This window comes from Propithecus coquereli, unplaced genomic scaffold (genome assembly GCF_000956105.1).
Source record: "Propithecus coquereli isolate 6110/MARCELLA unplaced genomic scaffold, Pcoq_1.0 Scaffold240, whole genome shotgun sequence".
NCBI lineage: Eukaryota > Metazoa > Chordata > Mammalia > Primates > Indriidae > Propithecus > Propithecus coquereli.
In genome coordinates, this window is record NW_012147953.1 from 2,865,585 (window position 1) to 2,876,365 (window position 10,781).

Below are 10,781 nucleotides of genomic sequence, written 5' to 3' on the forward strand. Positions count from 1 at the left end.
ATACGAAAACCTGTTAGAAAAGCAAATTCTCAGGGGTCATCCCAGATTTACTGAATCAGAAACCCTGAAGGTGGGGCTCTGCAAATTTAGTTTTAACTATATTTCCAGGTGATTCTTAAGCATGCTAAAATTTGAAAACTGCTATTTTACCATGCAAATGCAGAGACTGATTTTGTTAGGCAAATAATAGTTTATACCATGTGTAGATATTTTCAAATTAAAGATGGTACTTTTCTTCAGAGCCTAAAATAAAATGAAAGTCAAGACAATTAGAACAAAACGAACAAAGACTTCAAAACTTTAAAATCCCCAAAGACTAGGAAAAGATGAGAATGTACTGTAGTGAGTAAGATCTCAACAAATTTGAGAAACCAGAAAGAAGAGGCAGATGTGGAAACTGATTTTGCAAGACTTGGGAAGTCACAACATAAAGTGTGTAAAGAGGGATATAAGATTAAGGAAATCATAAAGATTTTATAAGATACACATATATAGTTAAGAGAGATGATGGATATACTAATTTGCTCCACAAGAGTAACCATTTAACTATATATGTGTATCTTATAAAATCTTGTGTATACCTTAAGTATACACAGTAAAATTTATTTTTTTAAAAGCATCTAGGCACAATATTTATAAAAATGAAGCGAGCTCTTAAAAAATTAAGATAGTGATTAAAATAAATTAAAAAACAGTAAAACATAAATTTGGTGGAAGAATGAGCAAGACACCAAGAGAGAAAAAAAAAACATAAAAATAATCTTGATCCCTGCGCGTTTGTACTCTAAGCAGCCCTCTGCTCCCCTGCTTTGAAAAGCTACAGGAGTCTGAGGGATTCGGGTCAAGGCCTGAGTAATGAAAATCCCCTAGAGGAGGCCACTCCCCAGTTGTTGACTTTACAGTTCCAGCTGATGTCGAGGTCCCAATTCACCTCTGTTCAAACACTGTGGGAATCTCTCCAAGGAGCGAGAAAGCAGGCGGTGGGGTGGACGGGGGTGGGCGAGGAGCAGCACCCCTTCCTCCCTTCAGCTTGGTCGCCTTCCGGGAGTGACGCAAGACCTGGGGAACCAGCGTGGGGACCAGCATAGAGACCAGGGAAGGAAAACCGTGCCCTACACGTAGGATCCAGGAAACGAAACGGAGAGCCGTGCGTGTCAGCACCAAGGTTACTACTCCTTTCCCGCTGACTTCAGAGGAGGTCGTGTGACATCCGTGCCCAGCGGGTAAAGGGCAAAGGGGGAAAAGAGTCACCGCCCGGCGCCCAGGTCCCTGGACCTTCGCTCTCTCCGGGCTGCGCAGGAACAGCTGCAGCCGCAGGTAAGCGAGCAACTTTCTCTTTCGCCTCCCCGGGGCTAGGGAGCTCCAGCGGAATCTGCGCAAGTCCCAGGGCCAGGCTCAGGTGGTGGGGACGGTTTATGCGGAAGGAGCCCGCTGCTTGTGTTTGCTTAGGCGGTGGAGAATGGGGGGTGAAAGTTGGGAGCAGGGGTCCGAGAGGCCTCGGAAAGGGACCCTGGAAGTGGAGCCGGGAAGTGGAGCTCCAGCTGGCCCAGCGGTGCCCATAATCTGCCCTCGATCCATTCTGACGACATGCGTCCTGCCTGAAAACACCTAGCAGATCTCTGCTTCCCCTTAGCTGTGCTGCTTTACAGGCAGAGAGCGGCCTGAATCATGGCCAGAAGCTGAGCTTAAGAGTATCTGCCAGCATAGAGGGAGTATTAAAAGGAACAATTAATAGAGCCTGCTGTCTGTCGTTTAACAAGTATTAATTGCAAGTATAACTGGAGCCGCAAACTATGCTAGGCACTCTACAATACCAGAGCAATATGAAAGGTGGAGGCTGTACAAAGCTACTGGTTGAGACCAGTAGCTCCAGAGCCAGGCTGCCTGAGTTCGAATCCTGCCTCTACTATATTTCACGTCTGTAGATTCTGAGCCAGTTTCTTCATGTATGTTCCTTTCTTTGCCTCATCTCTGAAATTATGTAACTGTTAAGAGAATTACAAAAGTTACGGAGTATTACATGTATTGATGTAATGTTATCAGAGTGGTGCCTGGCACTGCAGGAAATACTCTGTCAAAGTTAGCTTTCAATATTTTAAATATTTGACAAAGTCCCTCCTTCTCCAAGCTCACTATCTGCTGCCCATGTGTTTTTATTCATGTACTGTTATTCCTGAAAGTCTTGGCATGGCTCCTTCTCAGTTCCAGGAACAGGCAGTCATTGCTTCTTCCGGTTTAGCAATTTGAGATACATGGATAGTACAAGACACAGTTGCTTAATGAGACTTGTCACGAGGTTTGGGGTTCCTTTTTCTTTCTTGAACTTTCCTACAGTAGACGTTTCTCTTAATAACACAACAATAGAAGGGCTTTGAACAATGAGCAAATGCAAGGAAATGAAAAATAAAATGAGTGGATTTCTGTAGTTGGATAGAAAAGTGGCATTTAAAATAGCTGGGTTGCTATCCAATTTTCCCAGGACCATTTATTGAATAACGATTTGTTGGAAACTATCATGAGAGTAAACAGACAACCTACAGAATGGGAGAAACTATTCACATGCTACACATGTGATAAAGGGCTGATAACTAGAATCTATATAGAACTCAGGAAAATCAGCAAGAAAAAATCAAACAACCCTATCAAAAAGTGGGCAAAGGACATGAACAGAAACTTTTCAAAAGAAGACAAGACTAATAGCCAATAAACATATGAAAAAATGCTCCACGTCTCTAATCATCAGGGAAATGCAACTCAAAATCTCAATGAGATATCACTTAACTCCAGTGAAAATGTTCTTTATCAAAAAGTACCAAAATAAATGTTGGTGTGGATGCGAGTGATAGGAACACTCACACACTGCTGGTGGGACTGCAAACTAGTACAACCTCTGTGGAAAGTAATATGGAGATACCTCAAAGAGCTACAAGTAGAACTACCATTTGATCCAGCAATCCCATTACCGGGCATCTACCCAAAGGAAAAACAGACATTCTATAAAAAAGACATCTGCACTAGAATATTTATAGCAGCACAATTCACAATTGCAAAGATGTGGAAACAACCCAAGTGCCCATCAATACATGAGTGGATTAATAAAATGTGGTATATGTATACTATGGAGTTCTACTCAGCCACAAAAAACAATGGTGATCTAGCACCTCTTGTATTATCCTGGATAGAGGTGAAGCCCATTCTACTAAGTGAAGTATCACAAGAATGGAAAAACAAACACCACATGTACTCACCAGCAAATTGGTATTAACTGATCAATACTTATGTGTAAATAGTAGTAACATTCATTGGGTGTCAGGCAGGGGGAAGGAAGGGATGGGTATACACACACCTAATGGGTGCGGTGTGCACCATGTGGGGGATAGATACACTTGAAGCTCTGACTCGGGTGGGGCAAAGGCAATATATGTAACCTAAACATTTGTACCCCCGTAATATGCTGAAATAAAAAATAAAATAAAATAAAATGGTAATAAAACTGAAAATAATAAAATAAAATATCTGGGTTGCAGATCAGACAGCCTTCTGATCTGTAAAGGAGCTTAGAGTACAGGTAGAGAGAAGCTAAATATGTGTGAACTGGCCTCTGAACACCTCTCCGTCCTCATCTCTAAGGATCTCTCCTCTTCTGATCTGGACCCTCCCAGAGCGCTCATGTCCTTGAATGAGTCACGTTCCCTTCAGCTTCAGGACTTCTACCTGTGAAGTTCTCTCTGTCTGTTATGCCCTACTTCACAGCACCCCCACTTAACCACACCTTCATACATTAGTGATTTTCAATTTCCTTCACCTCTTAATCTGGCTTTCCTGATAAGCCTCTGCCCCACCACCATCTAAGTTAGTGTCCCCCCATAACCCTTTCTTATACTATCATTATTTTTATGCATAGCACCTAGAGCATTTTCAATAATATATTTTCCTGTCTCCCCTAGTGCCTAGGTATAGTGCTGTAGTGCCTGGTATAGAGCCTTGCACGCTCTATGTCTTCATTCAATATTCCTTGAAAACCACACGAGCTTTATACTAAGTGAATATTTACATAAGAAATGTGTTTATATGTATACATGTGTATGTGCATATATATATGCACACTCATGAGTGTTAAATTTAAAAGCCAAACACTTTACTTAGTCAGTACTAACAATTGTTTTTTTTTTCCAAATTTTATTTTAATAAGTGCTTAGTAAAAACTTACTTGGTGTCTTACCCTGTTCATGCAGCTATAACAGTATACCTGAAAATGGGTAATATATAATAAGGAAGAGGTTTATTCCTTATACTTCTGGAGGCTAGGAAGTCCAACATAGTCATGTATCACTTAATGGCAGGGATACATTCTGAGAAATGCATCATTAGGCAATTTCATCATTGTGTGAACATCATACAGTGTACTTACACAAAGCTAGACGGTATAGCCTGTTGCTTCTGGGCTACAAACCCATACAACATGTTACTGTACTGAATATTGTAGTCAGTTGCAACACAATGGTTACATATTTGTGAATCTAAATATATATAAACATAGAAAGGAAACAGTAAAAATACACTATTATAATCTTCGGGGACCACTGTCATATATGCAATCTGTTGTCAAACGAAACATCATTATGCGGTGCATGGCTGTCTCAACATGCTGGCATCTGGAGAGGGCATTCCTGCTTCCCCATTCCATGTAGAAAGCAGAAGGGCAAGAGAACAAGAGGGGATAGAACTTGCTTTCCTCACCAAACCCACTCTGTATTCTGGTGCTAAGTCACTCACTTCCAAGATAAAGACATTACTCTATTCATGAAGGCAGAGTTCTCATGACCTAATCATCTCTTATTAGGCCCTGTCTCCCAACACATGGACTTTGGGGGACACATTCAAACCATAGCACCTGGCGTAATAAAAACTAAAGGGCCACAATAGTAAATTCAGATTCAAGACTTTTCTGTCTTACATAAGAAAGATACTTTAAAGATTGTCATTTAACAAATCTCACTGAAAGTTAGCAGTCCTTTTTTTTTCAGTGAATGAGTGCAAAGAATATGAATCATCAGCTGTCTCAGTTTAGCAAGTTAGTAAGCTGTATGACACTAAATAATATTTTTGTGAGTTTAGTTTCATCATACATAAGGATGAAAAGAAATAACTCAAATTTGTGAGGGAGTTCTGGGTTTTCAGGAAAGGATTTTCAGGAGTAATAAAGCAATCAAATGAGAATAATAAAACATAAATATGGGTTTTTACTTCTTTTATCTCTTTGATTTGCTTGTTAGTCTTGTAGAACACTTGACCACTACCATCTCAGTTGGTTCCAGTTGATGTATTATCTGCATTTTTATTTAAGGTTTACTATAAAATACTATTAAATATAAAAGGCTATACCAAAGTGTTTTTTAAATATAAAATACAGAAGTGGATTTTTTTGTTAAAAGGACCTTTGTATTTATAGTCGACCTCAGTTACCCCTTCCGTCCTGTACCATGCTGTGTGATGTGCTGGTGTACTCAAATGCTCATCAACTCCTTGATCCACTTACTGTTTAAATGCATCTGCTCTCACTCTGCTTAACTTTTACCAAAACTAGAGTTCAGCAGATGAGTTGTTTTCCTTCTTAGATGTTAACTAAACCTTCTTAAATGCACAAAATTTACCTACAAACATAACCTGAGCAATATGAAAATTATTTGACTTGTGAGTTAACCTCTGCAATATTAGGTTCTGCTCCTGGCCTACTACTCCCAATACCTCCCTTCCCCCTAGCCTAATATCTCATTCTCACTTATTGGTAGAAAATTAGGGACCTAGAAGTCTTGTGGTTGATTTTAGAGAACTAGAGTTTTGCTAAAATAATTCAGAATATGTATCTCATCTTGGGCCGTAAGAAGAATGTGAACTAGTTTATCATGGGTTTTGGGGGGAGATTTGTTCTTAGGCAATTAATAAGTAAATTCAGATAAATAACCCATATATAGTTATGCCTAGTTTATAGGCACATTAGTTTCAGGATCTCCTAAAATTAGGGATACTTCCCCTTTGGATTCCAGATTTTGCATTAATGCTGTTTGAAGGCAATAAGAGAAATTTCAGGACTTCAAGAGGTAAGTCAAATGGTTTCACTGTAATATAAATTGTGAAGCTGTAACTGGAAATCCCCTGTGCTGTTTCTCCTTCTCCCTGGTGGTAGAGGTTTACAATTACCAAATAGTCCAGAGCATCAATGGGGACTTGTGATTTCTGATCGAGTGATTTTAACAGAGATGTATTTATATGTACACAATGTACATATAATATATGATGCCTCTATCGCTTCTTGGCCTTTTGGCTAAGATCAAGTGTAGTGTATGATGCCTCAATTTCCTCCAAAGCTCTCATTTAACAGAGTTAGGAAAAGTATGTAGTAATTATGTTTTGAAATTCTGTTGTAAGTATGTAGTAATTGTATTATATTTTGAAATTCTGTTGTCTTGGAGTAATTATGATTGCAATGGTATAATATATAATATGACATTATTACAGACTTTTTTTTTCCTTTGGGGACAGCATAAATAAGATTTTCTCTTTCCCTAAAGTATTTGTAAACTTTTTAAAAACTAAGAATGGTAGAAGCCATTGTTAAAGAGTTATCACGTTAAATTAATTAACTAATTAATTCAACAAAAACACACTCAGTTATTCCCCAAACTGAGTGACATATGTCTTGGAATATACTCATTAAGTTTGAGAGAACCAAAGGCTCATTGTAACAGCAAACAGAGTAGGCATCCACGTGGTGGATGACTTTATTCATCTGGTATATAGTGCTTTATTCTACTTGGCACAGGTACAGGTACAAGGATCGCTTAACATTTTGTATAGAGCTTATGACATACCATTTTCAATGCTCATGATATTATGTAATTACTAAAATTCTAAAACCTATAGTGAGGACCCAGATTTTATTCTGTAGTAGTTTTGTCATAGGTAATCATCCTCACTAACTTATATGACTTAAAATAATATAACTAAATAGGAAGAAAAAGAACAAATATGAACAAATGAGCACTATTATATAATCTGCTTAGTTTCTGTTTCTGGGAATTCTGTGCAAGGAAAGAATGAGCTCTGAGCCCATGAAAAGTAAATACTATGTGTATTCACAATTAGTACTCATTTGCAAGGACTTGGAAACTTATGACATTCCGTGCTTAAGATCCTCCACCTGTTCTTAAAATTATACATAGTGTTAGTTTATGAATTCCCTAACTTTCTAGCAGAAAGATTCTTTTATTTCTGGCTTGCACTGGACTTACCAGCCTAAAACAGCTAAATGCTAAGGAGAAATATTTTTTAAATTATAACAAAAATATTTTCCATCTGAAATGTATAGATTCGCAATCTAGAAAGTATGATTTTTTTTCCCAATTCAATGGTATGTTTGTAAAAAATAAGAAATAAACATTTGCCTGTATTTCTTCTCTTAGATATATCATTTAGGATTTTTCATTAGATGTTACTTAGTGCCTTTCTGACACTGTAGGCAAAATAAGAATGACTGAAACAATAGTCACTTAAAATTGCTGTTAAAATTATTATAGTTAAAGGCCAATTCCGTTTAAAACTAAGCATGTTAAAGAGTGGTATATAAGAATAACATGTATTGGATGTCAGGCGGGGGGAGGGGACGCGTATATGCATACACAAAGAGTGAGATGCGCACCATCCGAGGGACGGACGCACTTGAAACTCGGACTTGGGAGGGGAGGGGGTAAGGGCAACATACGTAACCTAAACATCTGTACCCCCATAATATCCTGAAATAAAAAAAATAAAAAGAGTGGTGTCCTGTAAGAAACATGGGTTAGATAAAAACTTTAAAGATGTGTAGTCCAGCATGTTAATTAAGGGATACTACTCCAGAATTTATCAGTCTTTTTTATATATATTTGTTAAAGTATTCTTAACATGTTTTAAGAAAATGGGTATTCATTTTAGTGTATATCCTTTGATGATGGAAACGTGAGCTTGACAAAAACAACTTGGTCTTTTGTACGTATAAATTTGGTCTCCTTCTATTTATTTTTATAGTTCTTTAGATGATGGAACCTAAAATACAAACATAGTTTGAAAACTTTTAGTCTACTTTGGTTACGTATGTTTATTAACTTATTATTTACCTATAAATTAATTGCAGAAAAATGTAAATTTTAATATTTCTGCCCTTCTGACTTGAACACAGCCCCTGATTTCTGACCAGTTAATGCAAACCAGGGTTCCTATTGTTCAAAGAAAATCCAGGAAGTTAAATCAGTAACACAGACACATTTTTGGATTTATTCCAGGGTCAAGTAAACCCATTTGAATTATTCAACCATTGCCGAACTTCTTGAGTAAATATAATTCAGAGGTGACTATAATTGGAGCAGTCTTAAAAGTTTTACCAGATTTTGAAATTTTATGCTTAAAGTTAGCAATGATAAAAAATAATTTTGAAACACAGAGGAAGAAAGTGGTTTCTTCTTGGGAACACTAGATTTTAATTGAGAGTGTAGTGGGATCAGGTGACTTAAGTAACATTTAGGATTGTTCAGTAGGAGGAATTGGTGAAAGGCAGCCAACACTGCAGTGTGCTTGGGAAGGGGAAGGGCTAATTTGGGGAAGAGTGTTTTTGCCTGATGTGTAAATTATAATTAACAAGCATAAAGGGGGTTGGGATTCACAATAGACAGAGAAAGTAGTGACTAGATAGTAGTGGGAACAATTAGGATGGGATCAAAGCACTGGAAATCAGGATATTGAGTAGATTGTTTATTGTTATTTATTCTGTAGAAATAACCAAGTACAAAGTTTCACTTGGATTGTCAAGGTGCTACAGTTATGCCAACTCCGGAGAGTGGGTTATCTGGTAAAAAGCATCTCTTGATGCAAAGAACAGACTGTCAAGCCTTCTCAAATTTGCTATTCAAGTTAGGCAAAACAGGTCCACAGGACCTGGAATTTCCAGAGATAATTGCAGCACTGTGCCCTGAAATTAACCTTTCTTGCTTTCCTGCTGGACCATTCCTGGAGCCTGGCTGAGAGGCTGGGCACTGGACTACATGTTTCCTTTAGGTTGTGGAGGTTGTGAAGGCTGTATTTTTTTTTTTAGTTTGGTTACCATTTGGGTTTTTTTTTTTGAGACAGAGTCTCACTCTGTCGCCTGGGCTAAACTAAAGTGCGGTACATGGACCTAGCTCACAGCAACCTCAAACTCCTGGGCTCAAGCAATCCTCCTTCCTCAGCCTCCTGAGCAGCTGGTCTGGAACTCCTGACCTCGAGCAATCCTCTCACCTCTGCCTCCCAGAGTGCTAGGATTACAGGCGTGAGCCACCGCACCCAGCCCATTTGGGGTCTTAAGTTCACAAGGTTCCTTTATGGCTTTCTGCTTCATTGAACTCTCTTCCCAAAGACTTTAAGAAAGTGTTCACCATCATGGGCTGACCAACATCTTCTAAATTCCTACTCAGAAGCACAGTAAGGGGAATGGGGTCAAGTTCAAAGGATTTAAATGACTGGATAAGGCTTAACTAGATGAATGAAGAGGAATATCCTATGAGTGTGCCTGTGTAGTTTTAGAGTATTCTGTTTCAGCAGTCATATTTGACCTGTAAATTTGTAGACAATATGTTAATATCAGATCTTCTTTTTCAGAGCTATTTAAATCATGGACAAAAAAAGTAAGTAATCTACTTTAATCTACGTTTCTCCCTATAATGTTAATCTGTTGGTAACTTGTTACTTGTCATGATGTTTTATTCAATTTCTGAAAATATGTAATTTGCTTTGTGTTGTTTATGTTGCAGAATCCAACATGTAATTCAGTATTTTCAGTATGGAGAGATGTACACAAATATCCACTATCATTAATTTTTTCATTAAAATAAGAAAACTTCAGGGAAAACTAAGAAATTTTAGGTGTATTGGGAAATATATTGTATAATGTATACTATATTCCATCCAGAACAATTTTCTCTTTTTTCTGTGCATTTTATACACATAAAGATTATTCAAATCATACTAATTGACAGATAATAAATTTAAGATATGAGTTCATTGTAATAAAATCCTCAGTTACAAACCTTGATGTATATTTCATTACATAGGTTTAAATAAATATCAATCACTATGTTCTGGCTTTTTTTCTTTCAAGAGAATTGTAAATAAGATGGATATTTATCAAGCATGTAATGAAAGACTTTGTCTTATTAAAATTTTAAGGTATGGAACAGAAAAATACAGCATAGCAAAAATATAAAAAACAAAATCCTGATGTTCTGAAATGTTTTTTATTCTCTTTTTTATCTTTTTTGACATTGTCAAGAAATACGTATCTTTCACTATAATGTCAGCTGTCCAGGTATATTGGATAATCTTTAAAACTAGACCCCTTACTTTTCCTATGTGAAGTTTTATGATCTTTTTATTTATAAAACTCAGAGCTTTTGAAATGTAAATTTACATAGAATTAAGCTATTTGCTACAAGCTCTAGGATGCTTCCACTCAATTTAAAAATATTTATTTGGCCATGGTCATAGTTACCTTTTAACTCTTCAGTTTTGTATGTATAATTGTATGTGTGTATGTATATGTGTGCAAAAATAGATAAAATGTATATACGTATAAGAATAAATGTATATATATGTATACACATATAGAAGTAAAAATAAAATATCTTGGCCGGGCGCGGTGGCTCACACCTGTAATCCTAGCTCTCTTGGAGGCCGAGGCGGGCGGATTGTTTGAGCTCAGGAGTTTGAAACCA

The 10,781-nt window shown here is 37.3% G+C and overlaps 1 protein-coding gene across 1 annotated transcript in view; it reads left to right on the plus strand.

Annotated features, from left to right (window-relative positions):
* Positions 1 to 972: 972 nt before the first annotated feature.
* LOC105811812 (phospholipid scramblase 2-like) overlaps positions 973 to 10,781 on the plus strand; it is a 69,682-nt gene continuing 59,873 nt past the window's right edge. The window contains 2 exon segments of the mRNA XM_012646090.1: positions 973 to 1,317; positions 9,670 to 9,695. Of these exon segments, the coding sequence (XP_012501544.1) occupies positions 9,683 to 9,695 (13 nt within the window). The 5' untranslated portion in view covers positions 973 to 1,317; positions 9,670 to 9,682.